General features: G+C 39.8%; 1 protein-coding gene across 11 annotated transcripts in view; it reads left to right on the top strand.

Annotated features, from left to right (window-relative positions):
* The first annotated feature begins 11,601 nt into the window (after window positions 1-11,601).
* Window positions 11,602-25,254, top strand: part of NFIA (nuclear factor I A) — a 350,087-nt gene continuing 336,434 nt past the window's right edge. For all 11 annotated transcript variants that reach the window (XM_038145133.1, XM_038145145.1, XM_038145138.1 and 8 more), the window contains exon 1: window positions 11,602-11,930. In XM_038145133.1, coding sequence (XP_038001061.1) covers window positions 11,835-11,930 — 96 coding nt within the window. In that variant the 5' untranslated portion in view covers window positions 11,602-11,834. The remainder of the gene's footprint in view (window positions 11,931-25,254) is intronic.

The following is a 25,254-nucleotide window of genomic DNA, read 5'->3' as shown; positions in this document are numbered from 1 at the left end:
AGAGGGAGGAATCAAGCATTTTCTGACTTGTAGATCGCCACAGAAGTGGGTGTGGGAATGACCAGAGAACTCCAGCGGGGCAGAGTAAGAGAGTTACAGAATGAAGTGGAAGGAAAAAGAAACCAGAAATACATTGAGAATGAAAGGAGGCCAGTTGTGGAGCAAGAGAGGTCTGAGCAGAAGCGTGGCTATGTGAAGAGATGGGAATACCTATGGGATAAGTTTGTGCTGCTGCTGAGTGCAGCCAAGAGTGCTGAGCAAGGTGATCTAGACAGGGGAAACTGATTACTGCAGGTCTGAGAATAATGAAGTGCAGAAAGAGTAGGACAAGGGGATGTGCAGAGATGAGAGGATGGGACTTGCAATGTGTCCCATCCCCAGGGAGGATGGAAACATGCAACTGCTGTCAGAGAGAGGCTGGCAGAGGCATGAGTGGAGAATATGAGTGCAGAGCCACTGGGTTCCTGTGGAGCTGTCAGAATAATGCAATCTGATGAGACACTGAAGAGGGACAGAGTTTCGTTTTCTTAATTTTTTTACTTGGTTTAATTTAATATAAAGCAGTTAGAGTGATGTATGTTCATGGTCTCTGCAAGTGTTTTGCATTGTTTGATACATAATACTTGCCCATTTTCTCTAATTCTACATTGGTCCAGGCAGCTTTCCCAGTAATGTATTCCTGGCTCACATTTGTGGTGTGACATTTTTGATAAGTATTGTCTGGGTTAATCCACTGTGGAATAATGGTTTGGATGATGCACCAGAGCCCTGGTTTCCCACCACAAATAAGCCATAGTGAATGTTGTTTCCCTTTAGGAAGCTGACCACGATATTCTTAGGTGAAGCAGTTACAAGGAGGAACCTGATTTTGTATTTATTTTAAAGACAAAATGAGACATCTGAGGCAAAGTACCACTCGTTTCTGTCTGGAGGGGTTGGGGCTGTGCATAAAGGTGCTGACTTCTCTTCCCTCTCTCTCTGCCTCATTTGGAGTATATTGAGGTGCTGTAGGTTTGAAAGCCCAACTCAGTATGAGGTTTACATAAACTGCTCAGTAAAAAGGGGATTATATGCCTTCCATGAATATGCAAGCCATGTTCATACCCCTGTATTCCTTTCTTAGCAAACAGTTTTTTAGTCTTGCTGAAATACAAGTTATTCACAATAAGCTGAGCCTCTATGCAAAGGTTAGAGCCTGAAATATGCTCTTACCCACTACATGGTGCTGTTTGTCTGTGTTATCTCATGCAAACAAGAACTTTTTTCTCCTGCTTCTTATTGATCCCAGTAGGTGAAGGAAGAAACACCTGATTTATTAGTCTTTGGTCCCTTTTCCTGAGGACTCAGCATCTGAAATAAATTGAATGGGGTTAAGAATGTACTTAGACCCAGACACGATTGTTTGTGTGCCTTGTCTTTACAATAAGAAAAAACTCAGAAGCAAATTCAAAGTGTCATTAGTGTCATGCTATAAATAAACAAAATGCTGCCCAGATAAGAGAATACCACATTTTCCATCTTGGAAATAGCTTACAAGCCATTAGGTGCAGGATAAGATATAGAACCACAGATTTAGAAAGGAAAAGTAGAGACAGATAAGTGCTGAGGAGCAGAACGAAAAAGCAATCTGTGACTGTGATGTTTGGATTTTCCATCCTGACATGAAACTATTCACTTTAGAAACATGAGGAGACACCAGTATTACTTGGTAAGATGTTGTGCCTTGTTCTGTCTGCCTCTGAAAAGCGTTAAGGAATGGGAAGCTGGCCTCAGCTGATCTGATGGCATTTCTCCCATGATGGGAGAGCCTCAGTGGATATTCTGGGTCCTCTGTTTCTCTCCAGGACCAGCAGGAGTGAAGTGTCAGGGGGTTGGATGGGAAGCATTAGAGCACCCTGTATTTGGTGTATGCCCTGGCCTGATGCATATCTGTGGAGTCAGATATAACAAAGAACTGCTCCTTCTGCACCTCGGACATCTCAGGAATCAGGGGAGTGTAACACAATATTTTTGTGCTTTACCTCTTTTTTTTTTCTTTTTTTTTTCTATTTTGCAACACACAGCAGTCAAAGCAGCTCCCTCTGTCTGGGCTGTCTGCAGGCCAGTAGATAAGAGAGCAAACACCTCCCATAGTGACAGGGACTCGTTCCAACCATTTGTTTTGAGTTGAATGGTAGATCTTGGAAAACATGTTTTTCATTCATAAAAAGGAAAAAAACCCTACTCTTGATACTTTCTAATGCCATCCTCTGGAGGCTTGAGGGCCATGTGTCTCACACCCTTACTTTGGAGGTCTTGCTTTTATAGACTTTGTTTTTCACTCCCAGAGATTTATTATCCCAGTGCAGAAACAGTCTGGCTATGCCTCGGCAGTGGAAATGCAGCCATCTATTTGCTAAGAACAAGCTTGTGGTTTACCAGAATACTTCTGTTTCCTTCTGAGGTTTCCAGCTAATGAAGGGGAATTTATCCAGTACATTTATTGACATTAAAATAAGAGTTGCAGTCCATAAATAATCCCATTGTTGTTTTAGTTTGCAGTTTAAAACATTTTGTCAGCAGCATTGTCGTCCACTGTGACTCAGCTTGTGTTTGTGCTCATAGTATTAGAGCTGGTAACACAGACACTCATTCCAGCTGTTCCCACCAGGAAAGCTTCAAAGTACGTTTTGAAACCATTCCTGAGCTTTTCAGCACTGAGCACCTTTGATCCAGAGCATGGAGACAAGCTCACAGCTATTCCTCAAGTGACACCTATGAAGATAAAAGCAGCCCCCAGACTCATTTCTGGGTGTGCAAACTCCTGTCAGCACGCAGAAGCAAGAAATCCTGTAAGGGACAGGAAAAGAGCCACCTCCTGTTTTACCCACTCCCAGGAATGCTCCTGGCCCTGAACCTCCTCTAAAGGAGCCTTCATTGACAGAAGTGTCGTCTTCTTAGTACTGGATCCCTGCGTTAGGAAAAGATGGAGGTGTATCAAGGGACACTGCAATTCCTGCATCCTTCTCTTTCTGTTTTCTAGAATGTCAACCAATTCTTTAATATCCATCAGCCAGCTTTGCAAAGAAAGTCCTTTAGCATGATGAAAAAGTCAGGTCTTCAGAATTAAGGCCATAAAGAATTACATTTGTTATATTGTCTTGCTTTAATGGGAATTCCAGTGGATGCAAAAAAAAAATCCTTTCTACATAGCATCCTCTTTGCTGGCAATACACCATGTGTTAAATAAGACTTGATTTTCAAATATGTGAAGTAATCAAGTTTCATAAATTCTAAACTAATGGCAAATTTTCAACTTGATTAGTTGAAAAATCTTTGCTCTTCTTGGTGTGTTGGTTATTATCAACTAAGATTCCTGCAGATTTTTAAAACTTGTTTCAAAATTATGAGGAGCCACACCAGAAGACACACAGGCTATAGATTTAGTCTCCAAAATTCCTTTGTCTCTATGATCAGTTAACTGGAGGGCGAAAAAAGGGTGTTTAGAGTGATGTGTTTTGAAGGAACTTAGTTCAATTTTCTCTTCCATGATGTGATGTCCAGTGCCACAGATTACACAAGAGTGTAAATATGTCTTTACAGTCACAGAAGTGTTATCTTACTGTTAAATATTCAGTAATCCAGAGCCACTTCAACAGATTATGCCTGACTTGCTTGTAAAATTTGCTTACACAGAGCTCAGCCCTGCCAAAGCACTTCTCTAGGTATTTACCTGTAGTGCTCAGCCTGCTGGCTGCCAGTCAGCTGATATTAGCAGGAGAACAAGTGTGACACTCAAGAGGTAGAGCAAAGAAATTGGCAGGTATTTAAGTAGATGTATGAGCCAGCAAACAGGAGTGTTTTTAATATTAGTAGCATTTTAATCTTGTACTCTAAACAAAAGAGGATTTACTTATTCATGGCTCAAGAATTACAAATTAATGTGTGGAACTGGAGTTAGAACTGAGGGCACTGGAAATTCCTATGATTCAGTGTATTTATTGTTTTAATTGTTCATATTTCCTTTGCTTTGAGGGATTTGGTCTTTGAGAGGAACATGATGGTCACTGCCACATCTGTCTTGGATTCCTTATTCCTTAAGAATAGCCCTAAGCAGAGAGTGTTACAGAAGTCTCTCATTAGGAAGGAGTAGTCTCAGTCTTTCATGTAGCTGTAGATGATAAAAGGCACTGATTTAGCACTGCTGCCTGAAAGTCCACCAGCACTGCTGAACTCAGTAGGTCTTGTCCAAGAAAGCCATTTCCAGAGAGATTTGAGGACTTGTCTGTCCCTCTCGGTTAACAATAAAACCTTTTTTTTACACTATGAGCCACCTTATCCAAAAACTGAGAAGTAAAAGGAAAAGGAAAAGTTCAGAGATTAGTTTCCTACAGCATCTGAGGCTTCATCTTTGAATCCAAAAGTAGTCCTGTGGCATTATCTACAAACTGGCAAGTGACCCTTGCCTGTGCCTGCACAAATAGCCATGGGCTCAGCAAGCACTGGCACTCAGCATCCTGTGTCTGACAAAGTTCATGACAGAAATGTGCAGAGTTTCTGCATTTTCACCTGCTGGCCTCACTCTCTTCCAATTCCCTGCAGCTCTCAAATATTAAAGCTGGCTGGAGCAATTCCCACAGTTACCATTTGAGTTCTTTGGGTCCTTCTGCACCCCTCTCTTCCTGACCTACACAGAAGCAAGCTTGCATAGAGAGATTCTGAAGGGTCATTTCTCACAGCACCAGACAGCCTGAAATACATTTTATTCATGGCAAAACAAGGCATCCTAAAGTTGGGCAACATGTGCAGCTATAGCAGATGTTTCTGGATACACAGAAAATTTGGGATGAGGTTATGATTTGTGTTAATATCAGCTTAGCCATAGCTCAAATAATGTCCTGGAACAGAGATTATCAGTGTCCAGTTGCACCTCTGAAAATACAGAGAAAAAATAAAACTCAAAGAAGGAGCTCATCGCATAATCAGGTTTCAGGTGACTCAACAGTTGCATTTTATGTGTTATATCATCCACTCATTAAAATAGTTTAAAAAAAAGAACTGTAAAAACAGATTGAAAGAGACTAAGAAAATGAATGGAACAAGCTATTCTGGATTTTCATTTAGGATGGGATTACTTTAGAATTAATAAATCCTTTCGAGATGGGATAGTGAATCATTACGGCGATGTTCAGCAACTGTGCCCTCCCTAAGCAAAGACTTAAATACTGGCCCACTTCTGGTATGTCAGGGCTCTTTTTCCCGGTGATAACTTACTTCTTTAATTATCTACAATTTATTTGCCAAGGAGTCATATAGAGATTATCATATGACATGAAAACTATCAAACATTGTTAATTAAAAAAAAAATGATATCACCCAATCTTAAACCAACTGACTAGCATACAGAATTCAATAGGAAAATAAAAACTCTGTCCTCCTGAATAAGATTTTTTCCAATTGGCTGGCACACGAAATGAGTTCATCATATAGATGCCAATTCACAAATATGTCCAATAATAGTAGGGGGAGCAACTGTTCCACAGCTCTGCCAGTGTTCATCAGACACAGTGACAGTAGCCACATCATTAATCTCATGGTATATTAGAAATAAAGTCACCGGAATGGAATGGTGTCAAAGGATAAATGTTTCCCCCTTTGAAAATAAACTTCTCAGTTTCACCTCATTGTGTAGCCTGTGTTTTTTTCTTTCCCCCTCCCCCTTTTCACCCGCCCTCCTATAAATCCTTTGGTTTCACCTGGCATTTAGGTAACAGTAGGAGACCAATATCCTGTGTCAGAGCTCATTCTACAGTTATCAGTTTAGCATACCCTTAAATCCCCACGATTGCTGTGCCAAGACCAATCCTTCCTCTGCGAGGTTAAACATATGCATTACATATTGAAACAATGTAAGTAGCATGTAATTAGCGCTGTTTATGCATTCGCACTTTAAATTATACTTCTAAACCTATGATGTTTTTCAAGGCACTTCATGTTAGAGAGACTTAAATGAGCATTCATCTTGTCATTTTTAACTTTATTCATAAATAACCCTCTAAATATATTTGAATGGTTTATTACATTAGAGCCCATGAACTGACATACACATTCTTCCCTAAGAGAATATAGTTCTTAATAAAACATCCCTTAAAATTATAAAACCCGTGAACATGGCAATTAAATTTACAAACAGTGTCATCGACAACTTTGACAAAAGATGTTTGAAGAGGGGGGAGTGTTGGGGGGCCTTTTTTCTGTCCTTTTTTTTTTTTCTTTTTTTTTTCCCTCCTCTTTTTTCCCTTTTTTTAAAGCCTTGTTCCATAAGGATTATAGCTCCCCCGCTGTTTGGAAAAGATAATTTCACTTGTAACACTAATAACTTGAGCAGGGAGAAGGCTGGCTGGGTGAATGGAATGCACTTCACTGCACATCTTGGCTTCGCTAGAAATCGGAAACAGATGGTCCTTGCGGCTGGCTTCCCACTCGGGCCCGCTCAGTGCCAGCCTGTGGTCGTTGGCTGGTTGCTGCTGGCACTGTGTGACTTGAACATAGTAGGACAGTGGCAAAAGAAATCAAATCTTTTTCATTGAGCACCAAACTGTAATGAAATTTGACAGATCTGACATTCTATACCCAACATCTAGTTAGAATATATTAACCTTTTAGTTTTCTTGAGCTCCTCTCCCACTAGTTATGAATCTCCTTATTAAGGGGTTGCAGTGGCTCTGGAGATGGCAGGAAAGCAGTATCTTCTGCATGCCTTCTAATGCTGGAACCCAAAATACATAATTCAAATAGTAAAGGAAGTGTAGGGCTTTTAACCCCTCCCAAATTCTTCTACAAAAAATCCCTGTACAAGTAAAAGAAGTGGTGGTTAGGCCCTTTTGTTAATGTTTAATTCTAGGGAGAAAAAAGAAAATCATAGTAAGGTATTCCGCCCCTGTGCATTCAGTATTTTCTGTGTATGTTTTGTATCCCCAGCCCAATGGGCAATGATACCTTTGATCCAGCTGCATCCAAACTGACTTTGTCATTTCAAAGAATACTTTCATTTCAAATTCTATGGATTTGCATTTACTTAGATGATACAGATTAATCCAGGGCAGGACTCCTCCTTTCCATCTAAAGGCCTCTCTCCATATATGCTTGATATTGGCTTTTTTTAAGACCCAATCCTCCGCCCTTCCTGAGGTCGTGTTGGCTGTCACACAGGCCTTGAGCCAGCCAAGTGTGTGCTCCTGGGGGACAGAGACCTCTCACGGGTGAAGAGCATGTTGAAATGTTGTACTGAATTATGGTCACAGATTAGGAAATAGTTGGTTATATTTAGACTTAAAAATAAATCTGGTCTATGTTCCTTTGCATTTTAGGTTGATAGAGAAGAATTTTTACTTATTCTTTAAAAATGTTTGTATGTGTCATTCCTTCGCCTTCAGTCCTTTCATCTGTTCCTCCTGTTTCTTTCAGACATGAAGTCACAGCACTGTCTGTGATGTCAGTGTGTTTCCATATTGACAGACCGTTCTGTCAGAAACAAGATCTTGATGCTTGTTTCAGATGAGAGAAAAGGGGATTACAGATGGTAGGAAGAAAATCAGAGGAGTGAGAGGGGAGCAGGGAGAAACACACACAACAGAGCTACAGGGGGAAATGCAGAGTCCAAACCCAACTTTTCCTGCAGAGGGCAAAGGACTACTTTCCCTGGGTTCAGGAAGATCATCCAAAATGTGTGTCTAACATTAAGCAACCAGTAGAAGCTTTACCATTGGGCTCATTTTGGCTCAAGAGTCCTTGAAGGTGCAGCAGCAGTGGTCACATGCTGCTCTCTCCTTGTTTACGCCTTCAGCAACAGCAGATCCTCTTGATTGAAGCCAGGATTATAGGATTTCTAAAAGCTAGAGCATACTCGTTGTCAGCAACTTTGAATCAGTTCAGAGGCTGCCCAAAAATTAACTGCCTGCTCTCACGTGGCTCTTGATCTAATTGTCGCTGTTCGAGATAAGGAAATCCTCCTCGTAACTCATCAAAGTTGAGGCTTCCCAAGGAAAACGTCTCCAAAATTAGGAACAGATCTAAATCACACTGGTGCAATGAGCTGAAAAGGTTCTGAGCAATTGCAACTGGAGAGATGGGGGAGGCAAAGGGAACAAAGAGAGGGTTAATGGGCAATAGGTACCGTGCAAGTAATAGATAATCTAATAACAAGGTCTAAGATCCTAAAGATGTGTCTGGCACTGGGAACTGCCCACAGTTCTACCGCGTTTCTTTTACCGATGTGAACAGTAGAAGCCAACATTTGGAGAAACCACCCACTATGCCAACATTTCTAATCCTCTCATGCATTCGGTTTCCAGTAGACTGTAAAATGCCAGCTTGATACAGTCATCTGAATCAATATAATTTATTAGCCTTTTTTTAGTGTTCTTTCCTGTTTCCGTGCACTTGATAGGAACAACAATATCCTCACCCAAACTTGCGGCTAAGGGAAGATAGAGGGGCCTGCTCATGCTGTGTGAGCTGCAGCAGGTAACTCTGCTCAACAACTCAGCAAATTATTTGTGGGTAATTGGCCACTTCTCCAGTAGGAAGTCGGAAAGAAACTGGCAAGTGCTTCAGTCCATTGCTTGAGGCCTAAAGCTGTCAGAAGACAAATCTCCTGTAGCCCACAGCACACACACCTAACTTATTTCCAACTTGAAATACCACTCTCTACTGCAAGCATTTTTATTTTGCAGCTGTATCTGCACAAATGTCCATGCCACACGAAGGCTTTTTCTTCCTTCGGAACAGATCTGATTTAGAAGCAAATATCTTTGTTGCTTATTAGTCTTTGGAAGGCATCGTTTTGTCCCAGTACTATTCACAGGGAGTGTTGTGCAGAATGCTGATTGACAAGAGTTAAATTCAAAACATGTAGCCATTTTCTGGTGTGTGGTTTTTTTCCTGATTGAAGGAAAACTACTTAGATGTTTGTTTCCAAAACGGCATCTGTCAGCAATCAAAGGGGAAAAATTGCATAAAACAAATGCAATTGTTTGGAGTAGCATTTCCTGGATCATGTTAAATGCTTGATTTGCTCCCCATTATGCTCACCAAATAATTTTATTTTCCACAATAATTGCAATATTTAACATGTTGTATTTAATCTTGTTTTAATGCTATTAACAACAGCCGCTTATGAAAGGAGTAATTGCTCTATGGGTAAGAACCCACCATCCCCAGCATCAGAAAGAACAATGGCAAAGTTAACTGCACCTAATTGTTCTGAATTTAAAACGCTGTTAACCAACAGCACTCCTCATTTCTTTGCACATAACCACTCCACTGTCAGGAAGGAAATGGTTTCATGCTTCTGTCATTCATAATCTGAAAAGTGTATGTTCTAAAAAAAATATTTAGTTGGTGTGTTTACAATTAATATTGGGAGGTAAAATCATATGTTGGTATAGGAAGAAGTGGTTAATACAGCAATCCAGAGAAAGTTTGTCAGTAGATCTCTAACTACATCCGGTGCTAAAACCCCATATAGAATACAGATTTATCAGAACTTGCCTGGAATTACATGCAGCACAACTGGGTATGAAATACTAAATAAATAATAAGCAGGGCGGGTAAGATGATGGGTTTGAGAGGTAGGAGCAGAGAGAGCAGCAGAAAATTGAATCTGACACCAATTCAAGGGTTGATTGTTACTAAGAGTTTTGCTCTATATTTTGTGTGACTATTTGGAGAGGGAGGTTTTTTTCCAATAAGCAGTGAGACTGAAAGGACAGGTAGTGTTAGCAAACCTGCAGTAACAGAAGACAATAAATACTTTGGCTAGCCAGAGCAAGGACAGTTCCTGGCACAGTGTCCATTTTTTTTTTCTGGACTCAAAATAAAACTTAACACTTCCCATGCTAGTCAGACCCTTTTCTGTAAATAGCAGTGGGATTGTACCTGCTATCTGGAGCTAAAAGTGCAAACTGGGATGCTGTAGTAGCATAGATCATTCACTGATCAGTAGTCCAAACAGATTGTAAGACTGGGGCAAAAAAACCCCAAACCCCTGCATATTACATTAGCAGTTCGTGCTTACACTAAATCATTTGCTTATCATCTTGCACATCACAGAAATGCAAGGGTATTATTGAAGCTCAATAAAGTTAGTTCTGTCCTGTACTGAATGGCAGTTCTGTAATCTGCGCAGCCCAGAATTACGATTTTGCTGTAGCCAAATAGTTAAACAACAGTTAATACACAAAATAATCCAAACAAGAATTGTGCACCCACGAGCTCCTCTTGCTGATACAAACAGGAACGAATATTGTTTAAAATCGAGTGCATGTTTTTAATACATTTTCATCTTGTGTCCAAATCACAAAAGAGATTTGCAGAGTGTAGCTGTTTCTGAGTGAGCGAGTTGAATCAGCCATAGCTCCGCAGCCCCAAGAAATATTCCTGGCGAGAGTGTGTTTGCCAGTTCAGAAGTTCATTTTTTTGAGCACTTGAGGAAAGGCCCTACTGTATAGGCTGGAGTGCCCTGTCAGGGACTGTGGTGGTCACAGCCGAGCAACCGTCGCTCCGTGTGACACAGCGGGGTGATTTAAATGGAAAGCATTCACTGCCTGCTTAATAGTCAGCTGTCACAAAAGTAGTACTTCAGTTGGGTTTACAGTGCGCCAGGAGAAGTGGGAAAATGAGATGAGAAAATCTATGATTATCTCTGGCTTTGCTAGGCAGGAAAAGATTTTAATATCAGACAATAACATGATTTCATAACTTTTCAAAGCAGTTTGTTTTGGGACTGTCTTTTCCCAAGTTATCTGTCAATTCCTCATGTAAATTTTGAGAGTGGCAGAGAAGTTTTGCAGGAGGGAGAAACAAACCTCTGTGAGTTTGGCAGCTGTCACCTGATGGGATTAAGAAATATAACATTAAAAACAGCATTTAAAAAATGTTGTAGGAAATTATATTTTACAAACATATTAAAAGGGAATTGTTCAGTTCTTAGAGGGCACTTTGAACCTTCATATGAAAAGTCATTCATTTAAACAATATGATCTAATATCTAAAATCAAGAAGCAATAAATAGTCAAAACTTGAGCATCTCAAAAACCCATGAAAGATCATTTGATTCCTTCAGAAAGCGTCTATCAGTTGATCAAGAAATTAACTTGGATAGTTTATACTTCTGTTTTGCCTTTCACTGCTTAAATTATTATATGCACAATTATGAAAGAAAGAAAGAAAGATGCAATCTTTTTTCTTTTTTTGCTCAGTCTTTTCCCCCCCAGTCACGTACATGAGAAAAGTAGCTGCGATAAACAGATACTGAATCAGACTGAAAGTCTTTAAAAAAAAAAACACCCAAAACATTGCATGATAGTCTCTAAGCAGTTCCATCTGTCAAGCAGAAATTTTAGGCTAATAGCCTGTGGCGATCTCCCTCCACAGTCCACTACCTGCCTTTGTCCTATTAAATCTCTTTATTCTTCTTAAAAAATAAAAAAGAGGAAAGAAAAACCTTGCAGACCAAAATCATCTGAGTGATGAAGCCCTAATTTTGACCGCCTCTCTTTGATGTTGAGCAGTGGGTTCTTATTTAAAAAAAAAAAAAAAAAAGAGTGAGTGAGAGGGGGGGAGAGAGGGAGAGAGAGAGAGAGAGAGAGAGGAGAAGACAGTGCTAGGAGCAGATGACTTTTCATCTCCACTTCACCTTGCCACTGGGTCTGTGAGAGATTGGTTCATTGTCAAGGAGATTTTTTTTTTTTACCCATGATTCCATATGGTATGGACCGGGCTACATGTTGCCCAACATGCCAGTGCAAATGTTTTCTCAATTAGGTGTCTTATCTCCCGTGAGTTAGCATCAGATGAAGCTTGCTGACAGCATAATGGCAGGGAAAACCTCCGACGGCTCCATCAAATGGCAGCTCTGCTACGACATCTCGGCCAGAACTTGGTGGATGGTGAGTTGGCAGCAGGGCTGCTTTTTTTTTTCTCCCTTTTCTACTTTCCCTCCCTCTTTGACAAAATGTCCCAGACCTCACATTTATCAAATTAACATTTGATTTTTTCACACTCTTCAGTAGAGCAGCCTCACACTTGTCCCACTTGTGTGCTTTCCCCTGTGTAACAGGAGACTGTTAATGTGCACTACAGTTTCCAGAGGGAAGCTTTTTCAATTCTCCTTAAGGGGAAAAAAAAAAAAAGTATGCAAAGAAGTAGTTTGAAAAAGCCTTGTTGTGCGGAGTAACTTGTCTCAGTCGGCTGCCTAACGCTCAGTTTGTTTTATTTTATCTGCTGCTTTCCAGCGTCCGTGTGCGCGTGCATTTTTCACCAGGCAGTATTTTGTAAAAAGGGAAGGTGGAAAGTTCAGTCCGTTACAAAGCGAGTCGATCCCTGTAAAAGCCTGGAACGGTGCGGTCGTGGCGTGGTGTAAAATCATCACGTGTGAGAGGAGCGCGGTTTGCGAGGTGCTGCCGTTCATCCGAGACCCCGATCTAACTTTTCCCTCCGCTTGTTTGCGTTAGAACAGGTTCCCGGGCTGTGCTGACCTGGAGCCATGTGTTACAGATCCCACATAGTCTGGCTCTAGCTGCTTTTGGGCACAATTAAAGTTTCAATAAAGTCCCAACGTGCTCCGTAGAACGAGTTAACTAGCATGTCATGGTCAGCTGGGCCAGACAACCTTTGACATCTTGAATCTATAAGAGGTATAGTGAGTTAGGAGGATGCACAATAGCCCATTGTAGCAGAAGATGCAAGTCCTGTTGCGAGGAAGAGAGTCCTCAAATCATTACTGCCCTCGTTAGCGTGTTGTCCGTTAGGGATTAATTCGTTAGCAGCGCATTTTTAGTTTTCTGTAATTATTATTCTTGTGGCAAGCGTGAATTCTTCCAGTGAGAGGAAAAGTTTGCTGCCAGGACAATGAATGTATTATCCGCTCCTAACTGGACCGTGAACCTCAGCTCATTTCACATAGATATCAGTTAAAAAAGGACTGGCGAGTGGAATTACAAAACAAGGCATGATCACTTTCATTGTATGATACGCTGAAACAAGTCGGGGGCTTTCCCTCCCCCTCGCCGCCCCGGACCAATTTTGGTATCATTTGGAAAGTTTAAGACCTCAGAGGACTTGAAAGACTTTTAAAAGTGAGATCCGGAAGGTTTTTATTCTGCAGCTTGGTGGTAGCCATTGTGTATATCATGTGGCTTGTATTTAAAGGTGTTTGGGCTCGGGGTTTTCCATTGGTTTGTTTTTTTGGTTTTTTTTTTGTCTAAACTCCTAATTTTTAAGCGTCTATTAGAGGTTTGCCAGTGGTTGCCAGTGAAATGTAACATGCAGTGTTTGGTTAATGGGAATAGGGAAGGCTAACCACTTTACTTATAGTACTGATTTTCCAATTAGACTTTCTGCCAGGAGAAGTTGGAGGGGGAAGGGGTATTTGCATGCACATAAACTGTTGATTATTCATGTGACTTTTTTTTTAAGCTTGTTAAACCCCTGTAAATAAGGCTATTGATTTTTTACTTATCGTTTTCAAAACAAAGTTTTTCAAGTACCTGTTTTAGCCACAAGATTTATATCATGCTGTGATTTTGCCTTATTCCAAGCCATTTGTATGTTTTATTACCACTCCTCTTTTATTATCTATCGGCTGCTTTTATGATGAGGTACGTCCGTGTTTATTATTTAATAAGTATCCTCAAATGTTACTAGGCAGTTATTAGCACTGTGTAGAAAGTGTCCAAGGAAGTTTCATTTCAGTCACATCTATTTCACAGATGTTTTAGTGCTGTGAATATAATATGTAAAAATCCTGGAAACATTTAGTAATGCACTTGCCTAAAAATAAACAGTTTTATAACCACACATGCTGTTGTTTAGATTAAACATTGCAGAAAGTTCTCCTAAAACTTGAACATCACACCATTTATTTTCTAACAGAGAAAAAAAAATCACTTAAATAGCCTTTTTTGTAGAAGTTGTGGTAGATAAGAGACGTTATTTTTAGCTGAAGTGAATAATTCAAGATCTTTACAATAGATGCGTTAATTGCAAATAATTTTCATACAAAGTTTCAATTATTGATGGAGTAATAAGCAGTTTTTCATACATTATGAATCTAAAACACACAACAAAAATAGATTTTTTTTACCCCCTCCCCAAACCTCATCCCATTTGCCACATTCTTTTCATCAAAAGTAAGCTAGAGAGCAGATTTTAATGTTTTAAAGACAAATAAAGCTTTGAAAATTACCTCATGCATCGTCTGGCTGCACAAAATCTCAGCTGCACAGTGCTAAACTTCGGTTTGGTACTGCCAGCATACAAAGAGATGAGTGAATACCCCTTGCACCCATATGGACTCAGCTGCCAGCACTGGGATATGCAATTTTGCTTTTTAATGAATCGTAAACAATTTGTGTGTCAAGCGAGGGAGTTTGGTGTTTTTTCTGGAGCAGGTTCTAAATCCATTTGAAGCTATAGCTCTGTACTGTACTGGAGCATTATGCCCAAATTTAAACGTTCTGTGTCACTGGGATGAAAAGACCTGTTATAATGAAAGAAACGGCTTTATAAAAGGCTGGGTGTAGTAATCTCTCTCTCTTTCTTTCTTTCTTGCTTTCTTTCTTTCCCTCTCTCTGTCTCTCAACCTCACACTCTCCCTCTTTCACCCCAGTCTATAGCATGTTTATAGCCAGCTCTGGAGATAATGGAGATTGGTTGATTGCATGATTAGTAAAATGAATGGATTTTAGCATTGGGCAAAGCAGCTTGCAATTTTGAAAGGTGGCTTTAAAATGCAGAGTTCTAATTTTGACCTTATTTTCTTTCATAGATAATCTTTATTAATGCTCCTTTAATTCGTTTTTCCTCATCACAGCTAGTTTTTCTCCCCTGCCATCTGATGGAATGGCTAATATATTTTATCTTACTTGCCAAAATAGCAAGGGGTCAAAGAAAAAGAAAAAATGTTATTTCCCTTTCTTGTAGACAGCTGTAAATGTTTCAAACTATTTCGTTAGAAGTCGCAGGATTTGTACATTTCAGTAATAATTGCATTTGTCTCCACTGTTTTAAGGCACTCTTACACCTAATCTAGTTTTTTTTATGCTTTAATCAAGTAAATGCAGAAAGTTATTATTCTGTCTATATTGTAATGTGATATTTTAGCATAAAATTTCCCCCAAATGCTGTAAATTTGTGTAAGAAGGAGCTATATTTATTTTTAAAATATGTATATAATAGTAAATAATTTAACCAATATAGGAGCCTGAAGATACGAGGTGAATTTGTTGGAAAAACGATCATTATTTTGTTTTCATTGGCACTTTCAATTGAAATTTGCTGCTGTCATAGAGACACTAAAGGGTTAGTCATAGAAAAGTTTCAGTACTCTGTCTTGCATTTGTAACAAATATGTGCAGCTGTGCTACTTTTATAAACATTTATTTCAAGCTGATTATTTTTTTTTAATTATTTGCTCTAGCAAGCCAGTATGATGTGACCATAATATGTTTAATAAGGGATTGTCTGCAAAATTCCTTTGCACAGGGTTATTGCAATAGATGTGCAGCAAAGGTATATACTGGAGGGAAAATCCTCCATGGCAAAACAAAACTAAAGACCCAAATTGGGCCAAATTCTGCTCAAGGTTTACGCTGCCACCAGCCTGAAGTGGCTGTGTTGGGAGGAGTGGAGCGACTCCAGGTTTGCTCACCTGAGCGACTGAGTTCCAGCCTAGACCCATAATTTGAGTTATCTCCATCCAAACAGTTTCAAACCCCCAAACTGTGCTCTTTGTGAAACATCTGAAGGGAAAAAAAAAGCCTCATTAATAAATAAGAAGCCATTTCAAATGACTCCATGTATGAGCAAACTGCTGTTATTGAATGCGACAGTTAAAGCAGATCGTCCAGTCATTTCCAAAATAATTATTTTCTAATTTTACTATCCCACTCTCGATCCACAGTTCAGTGTGAATGTCTTTATTTTCGGTCGAAGCCATGAGTGAAACCAGAATTTATTAAAAATAATCAGCCTAGACTTAAAATGGTCATTTAGTTACTTTAAAGGTTCTTAACATCATTTTTTCAGTGAAGCTTTTGGTGACTACTTTTCTTCCACACCTCTGTTTTTTCAGAGGAATAGCTGGAATTGCGCTGGTAATTAATGAAATTTAAAAAAAAAAAAAAGTCAGAATGTTGCTAGCATTTCCATCAATTAAGAATTAATAGAATCCTTACTATAAATCTCATTGCAAATGAAAATAAAAATGATGGTGAATCTAATAAATATTTAATTTCATCATATAGAAAGTTAATTGGTGCTGCCAAAATACTCAAAAAAGTATTTTTTGTTCAAATCACTGAGCGTATCTATACACACTTTCAGTCCAAGTTTATCATGGTAATCCCCACATGCTGTTGAACCGTCCGCAGCTTTGCTGATTTGTGCTTCTTACTTATGATTTACGGAATATCAAAAGGCATACATGTAGCAATAATTATCCTGCTCCTGTCCCTATAAAAATAACAAAGTGTGAACAGTGTAACATTGCAGCATGGATTTCCTTTGTTTTATACAGTAACTCTTGTATGTTCATACGCTACTCAGCTGCTGTGTAAATATTTTTAATAAAATTATTCCTTCTCTATCAGAGTCGCTAAATTCTCTGTATAACTTGAACACTTCAGCGCAGCATTGCACATACTTTATATTGTATTCATTTTCTGTAAGTGGTCTCCTTTTGCTTACAAGTATTTGTCTTAGTTGTTTTCTACGCTTTTTCCTTCACCTGTCCTGAATATTGCCATGAATGTTTCTAATTTAAAGCCAGAGGAGTCAGTGGCTGATTAGAAGACAGGAAATTGGAGGATTAAACTGTCTGGTTGAACTTCCTTTACTTATCAGTACTGTGTAACTCACACTGGATTATAAACTCATTGGGACAATTTCTACAGTGTATCAGTACTTCCGTTTTCTTAGTCTTTATTTTTGTGGAGAAAGTACAGAAAATGGGGAAAATGGGCAATTTGCAGGTAAAACCAAATACTTTTTAATAACAGTGAAGCACTGGAAGTTTAAATTAAATTTGTACAAATGTCTTCAGATATGAGAATTCATTTAATTTTAAGTCACACAGGTCTATAATGTAGATTTTCAATTCAGTATGTAAACAACCAAGCAACAGATACTTTCGGGGAGGGGGAGGGAAATGACATCATTTTAGTAAGAGGAGAATGCGCCATGTTAACCCTTGTTCAACCCTCTTCCCCTCAGAAACTTCCACATCTGTTGTGACACGATGGTGTAGCTGTGGGACAATTTGAGAAAAGGTTGGAGAGAAAAGCCTGTTTATCCAAAAAAAAACTTTGTCTGGGCTCCCAGTGCTGCCCGCTGAGCCAGGAGCTGGAGATGTGACGTCCTCTCTCGGCGTTGGCCAGAGGAGGATGTTGTGTAGGTATCTGTGTCACCAGGAGGAAGGGCACAGCTTTGTCCCCTTAAGGGCCAGCTCATTCTTGATAGTGATCCCCATGTCTGATTTCCAGAGCTCATCATGCCCCTGGTTGTGAAATCATTGTGATAGTTGGGAAAGCCAGTAACAGCACGATCTGGAGGGTCTGTGTTGTGAAGGATGAACAGGAGAACTTCCAAGCTCAGTCTGAGCTGTACCCGAGGGGTCTCTGTGCTACCACTCACCATCATTTAATTGTACACGCTGAACTGAGATCGGAAGGTGTCAAAACTGTGTTTAAAACCAGAGAAAATAGACTCTACCTGAAAGATCTAACATCTCGATTTGAACCTAATCACGTACTCCAGTTTAAACACCAGCACTGGATCTTTATCTTTACTGGGATGCTTGGGATGGTTTCTGGCAGTCTGGCCTTTATACTTTTGGCAAGTCCCTCACTATACTGGGAGTAGAGTGGAAATGGAGATGAAAATAAAAGACTATTCTAAAACTTTTTGCTGCAAAGGTCCCTTAGTGTCCGTACAAACAATCTGAAACTTTTTACAAAGGAAATAGATATTTGCTTTCCTTAACTTCATATGAGAGAAAAAAGGTAGCATTTTTGGTTTATTAAAAGGTTCCCATGCTTTAATCCCAGAGTGAAAAGAATCTCACTATGATGCTTGAAGCATCCCTCTCCCTCAGATGTGGTCACTCACACTGATTAAAATTTAAATATTATTTTAGGATGAATAGAGTTGTTTCTTCATTGACATTTGAAGACAAATATTCTGGTACATAACAGCATGGATTGGACTGATAATATCTTTGTTATTTCCATGAGTGTGACTAGGAACCTCTTTCACAAGTGCAGCAGGTAATAATTACAGAGCTCATTTCGGGTGCTTGAACTCTTTTTACGTGTTCAAACACGCACTTTGCACATGGAACACACTCACACTCTATTCACCCACAAACAGCAGAGGCCCTGCCGTACTCCCAAGAAATTCAACTGATCTTGGAGCAAGAGAAGCCAGTCTGAATGAGGATCAGGTGCTGCACAAACCTGCAGTAGCTCTTTTACACAAAGGTTTTAGCCCTTACTGCAATGGAGATCTCTGGATCTATTTTCCATAGAGGAGATTAATGAAGAGTAATTCTCAGTAAGATAAAAATCATTAGAACAGATTAAATAGATGTGTTGACTAGTGGAGTGAGATTCAAAATATTTTGCCTGTATAAGCGTATCTGTTGTTCTTTGGTGGTTTGTTTTTTTTTTTCAGAGGCTGTGAAACACAAAGTTAGCAATACAAGTAGGGATGGGTGGAAGTGTTGGATAGTACAGATGGCACTATAAGCTTGTAGGCTCTTACTACCCATAATTGCAGTGCCCTTGCTTTCAAAGGAGTGCAGGTTGCCCTTGATGTACGCAAACAGCCATATTAATTTCACAACCCAATTGGAGTCGCACACACGGATTGAGGTTGTCAATAGGAGCAGTGTGGAAATTAAGAGCACAAACAGTGCTCTCAAATAGGCCTTTCTGCTCTAAACACGACTAACTCAAAAGGCACAGGGTGTACATGGTCACTGACAGAGTATTTCCATAACTGAGAGTCTGTGAGTAAATTAGAGGGGAGTTTTTCCCTTTTTTTTTTTTTTTTGAAATCCAGAATTCAATTAGTCTGAACCTGATTCTGCATGGAAATATACTGGTAAAGAAAATGGAAATACAGCATGTCTTATTGGTTTATGTCAAGAGAATATAAAGAGTATTCCAGAGTGACCCAAGTTAACCTTTTGCGTAGAATAAAAAAAGAAAAAATCTGCCTCATTTGATCAGTCAATATTTTTATTTACTTTCAGGAACAAATAGAGACAACTTGCATGTGCACTTCTCTTTGCCAGGGTTTTTTACGAGAAATTATCTTTTGTGATTTTATTTGAAAGAGGGTAGGTTAAGAAGAATGGGTTAAATGGATTATTTAGGGCAGTGACTGAAAGGTGAATCACCAGGGTTTTACAAGAGCACAAGCAGGGGACGAGTTTTCAAGGATTATAAGCAAACACAAGTAAAATTCAACTTTACTCATGATCTACTGCTAATGAGAACTTACAGTTTAGACAAATTAGGACTTGTTGCTTCCTCTCCTTTTACCTTGGTTTCTGAAGGAAATCAACTCCCTGTCTGCCATGTGCATGGAATGAAATTAGCATAAGGCACTACTTGATACACACAAGGGCTTCCCTTTTGTCCAAAATCAATGAATAATGCTCAAAAAATTTTAAAGAAAATAATAACTTCTTTTAAAAATTATAACTGTCTCATCTGATTTTAGGATGCAACCTTTTCATTATGGAGATATGTAGAGTTGTTGAAATTTGTTATTTTTCTATGGGCATCATTCTTTTTGTTCTTAATGAAGTTTTCTAAGTATTCCACAGACAAATGGGAGAAATACCTTCCTGGGAGGTGTAAGTGCATGTAGGAAGAGGCATGTAGGACAGAGGCTTATAATGGTGGGAAACCCTTGGTGAGGGCCTGGCTCTTGGCAAGCAATGACCTTTGGTAATTTCTAACATAAATGTGTGTCAAGAACTGAAAGTGTAAAGAATAGAAGGAAGAGGATGGACCAAAGAGTGGGTGCTCAGCACCAGCTCTGTAAAGGAGACTGAGGGGAGGGCAGGCTGTGATCTGAGAATGTTCCCTAGCATTAGCAAGAGCTCATACCTGAGCAGAGAAAGTGAACCCCGGGATGGGTATTTTTTTCCTTCTCCAATCACTCCTTGAAGTTGTTTCTTTCCCATTACTTAAAATCCTATTCAGTAACATATGGGCTACCAACTGCTCAGGTCCAGTAACTGGACCACTGCACAGGCAACTTTGTGGTTTATTTTCCTCTCTTTGGATGCAGATGTAGGGTTTGAATTGCAGAGCAGTTCCTCATTTTCCCAAACTCCTCTGCACTGAGGCAACTCCACAGCAGGAAGCCAAAGAGCCACAGGGCAGCAGCAGAGGCTGAACAGAGCAAGGCTCTGTGGCAGCTCCACGAGATGTCCCCCATGACCAGCAGCGCAAGCACTTCTGATTGCATCTGCTCTGTTCCAGAATTTTAGGGAACTTTGCTGTAAACTCTGTCTGGTGGTAACTGAGAAAAGGAAAACAAGGGGGGAAAAAGTGTGAAGACCAGGCTGATAGTGTGCCCTGTGGCACAGAGACTCAGAAAAGCCTGATGCTCCACTGGTCATGTCTCACAGCCCTGCATCCTGGTGTCTCCCACTTGCAGCTTGACAAACTGGTGTCACAGCACCTTAACCTCTCTCCTGGAACCAGCTGACCTCATCTCTGAGTGGTGCAGTCCACCTTTCTCTCACTTGCCCCCGTTTTTGAATCTACTCCTTGATCACGGAACTGATGCTTCATAAACCCCCAGATCTTTGGAATAGTGAAATGCAGGGGGACAGGGAAGAGCACAAAGCCCTAATGAGAAAATGTTTTATCTAGTCAGAAAGTGAGTTATTTTCTGCCTAAGAACAGAGAGATAGATGGGCTGGGGACTTTTATTTTCCCTTGCAACAGGATAAGAGTCTAGAGCCAAAACACATGGAAGTTGTACCCTGAAAAGCAGTGTGAGAAATGGCCTTCTGGAATATGAGAAATACAGACTGATAATGGTGGAACAGCAGAGCTGCAGAGTTTAGAGTATGGTGAAAATTTCAATATGATGCAAACATCTGTTCGTGTACTCTGGATTGAAACAGCCAAACACCTGCACTCCCATATACATGCTCATGGCTGCAGATTCCTTTGTTCTAACAAGTTTTCTGGGTGCACACTCTGGGACAGGTGTGCATGAGCTTGGTGTGGAATTGTTTGTATGCTGAAGGTGTTTGCACCTGAAAAATGCAGGTGCCTGCTTTAAATGTGTGTTCTCACAAGCAGATGTGCAATGTGTTTCCCTCGGTTTCTGTGCAGGTCTGCCAAAACTATCACTTTAATTCCTTTATGTCTCATCATCCCCTTGTATGGAATAGAATAAAAAGCTCACTTCAGAAAGGGTGTTAGATGGTAATTATTAGGTTTTAAAAAAATATCTGTAGATGTTATAATTTAACTATTTGCCTTTTTTAAAATAAAAGTTATTTGTGAATATAAGGGTTTGCAGAATTAGGGAACTAAAGACAGGAAAGACTGTGAGTCTTTCCATCTCCCAGCAGTCTGTTTTTTACTGTTTATTTATTGCTGACTTTTATTTTGCCTTTAAGCCAAACACTATGGGTTACTCATATAGCATATGCTTCTTCACTCTGCACACAAGTAAAAGCAGTGATCTCCAAATCAAGATAATATTTTAATAAATCTTGACTGAGGATGCCTGAAGTGGTACGAATGCTCACACTGTGTAAGACTCAGGCATCTCCATGCATGCCGCTGTTTCATATTAAGTAGGAGTTTGGTAAATTGGGTGGATTACTGGGATTTCATTAAAAATTAAATGTACAATTATTTAGATGAATTTTTCACATATGCTTGTGGGCAAACAATTTTTGATTAGTTGTTGACATATAGTACACACAGTGCGTGTGTGTGTGCGTGTGCACATGTATATTTACATGCACGATATATAAATAAAATACAGACAGTAATGCAGTGTTAGGAAAGTCCACTAGTAGTCATTAATTTGACAAGACTTGTATAGGATGAGAAGAATGATCTTCCTCAGAGTGAAAAATTGTTTGCACTACATCACATTAAGACATTTATCCAACGAGCAGTGTAAGAGCTCAGGACCAAGCACCACTCATCTCAGCTCGCTTTACCTACCTCTTTGTAGAAGTTCCTCTTCCAAATGATGCCGTGGAAGAAAATATGTGTAATGCCTCTTACTGGCCTGGGGTTGCAGGATTTGCATCAGTGGAAGGAACTCTGTCCGTTTAATTTTAATTAGAAATCAGGTGGTAAAGCTGGGGAAAAGATTTGTAAAGATCTGAAGTGTCTGAAGAGGAGTGGCTTGAATAACACTGTATTAGTCATGAGGTGAGGAAGAACGAATGTTGTCGTGATTTGAAAGTAACATTGTTCGGTAAACGAAGATGTGTGAAGCACTCGCTAAACTAAATTAGTTCTGAGGTTTGGTGCACGTTTGTGTAACTCTGTTCATTGAAGCTTCGAACAATTGTGAAGGAGAAAACAGAAATTCATTTATTAAGTAAAAAAAAATTCTTGAATTCTCTTCTGGTGGTGTTTATCTGCAGTGATTCAGCTGCGAATTTTCGTATTTTAGACAGAATCATTAATTAGCACAAATAGACAAAATACTGTGTAAGCCTCTGAATTCTATTTTGAGAAAAAGAATTTTATTTTGAGAAAGAATTTGCTTTCTTTCACACAAATAGAAGTTGTAGAGAAGTTTTAGGACCCTCTGCTCCTAATTTTTCTAAAGAAACTGTTCCTTAACAGATGACCTTTTTCTAATGCATGGATTCCTCATGCAAGAAGGGTAAATCTCGCAGTCTGAGTGTCCTCTGTAGAATATAATTGAATAATTGTAGCCATATACTTCATATTGTATTACCTTGTGATTAATTTTTCTAAGAGTTGGTGTTCCAACCTCTTTGTGGGGATGGGGGCAGGATCTGCACTCTCAGGTCACATTCTCACCTCCTTTTATGGCACCCCTGACACTCACCCATCTACCCGGGATCTTTACCTTTGTGCCACGACACTTGTTGCTGTCTTACTCAGTTAAGAAGTACAAATAGCCCCAGCATTGCCAGCTGCAGTCCCAGGCTGGATCATTACTCCAGATTTGAGGTTAATCAACTGCAAATTCCATTAGCTTCATACAGAGTGAAAATAAAGAACAGACGGTCTCGCATGTGAGCCAGAAGTCAGGTGCAGCACAATACGGCCAGCCTTCAGGTAGAGAGATTTTTTTCCCTTTGGCCAACACCTCTGAGATCAGACCAAAGGAGCAGATCAAAAAAGATTTTCATGAAAGTTTTATAGACTTTTTTTTTTTGCCCCTTCCCTTTTCTCTCTATTTCCAATTGCAGACGTTAGTTCTTTACTTGTCTCTGCGAGCATTTTTACCTTTTTTTCTGCTAAGCACTATGGAAAGTTGTTGTTAAGAGTTATATTCTCAGGCACCTTATGTTCTTTGCCTACTTGTTGATTGTGTGACTTGTTTTACTGCTTGAGGAAGCACTGGGTGAAGTTTGGGTGGGATAGGGGGGCAGTTCACTGCTGAAGACCCATTTACTGAGATTCAAGTGCTGACAGGCACACGCACCTTGTGAGCTCTGCAACGGATTTCCATAGGACTCACACTATCAAAGCTGGACACACGAGAGAGCCGAGGCAGGAACCAGGTCTAGACACATCCCTGCTGCTTTTATTCCATGCTCTGTCTCCCCCCTACTCCCCTAAGATAGTGGGTTTGTTTGTCATTGGTGGCTTTCTCATGACTGCATTTAAAATGTGTAACTACTTCTTTTTGCATGTGCTACAAGGGTCAGTACTTATAGAAAATTTTTTTTAAATTAATCTGCAGCTGAATGCAAAAATAATGCCTTTGATAATCCGAATATTCTAAAGCGAAAGCTTTCCCATAGAGCAGAAAAATACTGCAGGAAAGTCAGGTCTGTGGGCAGAAGTTGAGATGCTGCTGCACTCAGAGCACTCTGCACTTTCCAGGCTGAATTCTCAAAATGTACATTATTAGCACAGTGATTGCCAAACAAAGTGAATTTTGTGTGCTTTGGTTTTTCTGTGCATCTCTCTCTCTTCACCCAGTTTTGATGGGGAAGGGAGGTGTCTCTGTGTATGTGTGTGTATATCTCCCTATATACATATGTTAGATTATCACTGGCACACCATTACAAAAGGTTAGGGAAAATATTGCTGCCAACAGAACTAAAGATTAAATAATCCAATCTCTGGGAACTGTAAACTAACAATCACTATCACAAACGGGCCCTTTCTAATCATAGTTTGTGGTGGAATGAAAGATGCAATTGTCTGGAATTGATGAATATGGGATCCATGCTGGCTTCAGGGTCAAAGGTGACTTCATGCAAAGGTCCCTTTCTCTCTGGCACTGCTGCCTTTGTATAGCATAGCTTGGCAGCTATCTCTTTGCACTTCGGCTACCTGCCAATGCAGCTGGTACTGTGCAACTGTCTGGTACAGACTACAAAGCATCACTCAGCAACCAGCAGCTCCGCATGGGGCCCCTTTTCTAGGATGACAAAGAAAGATGGGCTATACATTCTGCCATCTATGCCCATTAAAAAGACTCTTAAATTGCATTACTACAAGTTATTGTTAATTATGTAGTAGTCACTGGATCTGTATGATCCTTTCAGGGCTTGATAATCTTTACTGTATGCTGGCAGTGCGAGTAATCAAGAGGGAAAAATCAGTATTTTGTTGTGTAAAAGTAAGTACTTATGTGGTGAGTTGCTTGTGTGTAGCCATATGAACGAAACCTTCACTTGGACAGGTTTCTGGCATATGCAAAAACAAAACTGATTCAACTAGACAAATTACTTGTGAAGTTGCGTCCTTATAGTTTCAATATTCATGTTGCAGTTAGACTTGGGAAGTGCTTTTGTTGGTAAGCGTTTATCCTGAAAGCTTGCTGGTTGTTAAAATGTGCCTTGAGCAGAAACGGAGATGGAAGAAAACAAAGTTCCTAGGTACATTAGAAAAAACAATTTCTGTTTAGAAATCATAAAACTAACAGTATTTAGAGGAGGGGATTCTGATAACGGAAGCGGCATCACTGTCAGACTGACAGGACACTGAATATCCTGAATACTTT

The sequence above is a fragment of the Motacilla alba genome, chromosome 8 (assembly GCF_015832195.1).
Source record: "Motacilla alba alba isolate MOTALB_02 chromosome 8, Motacilla_alba_V1.0_pri, whole genome shotgun sequence".
NCBI lineage: Eukaryota > Metazoa > Chordata > Aves > Passeriformes > Motacillidae > Motacilla > Motacilla alba.
Note: the sequence above shows the minus strand (reverse complement) of the source record. Positions and strands in the feature narration are given on the sequence as shown.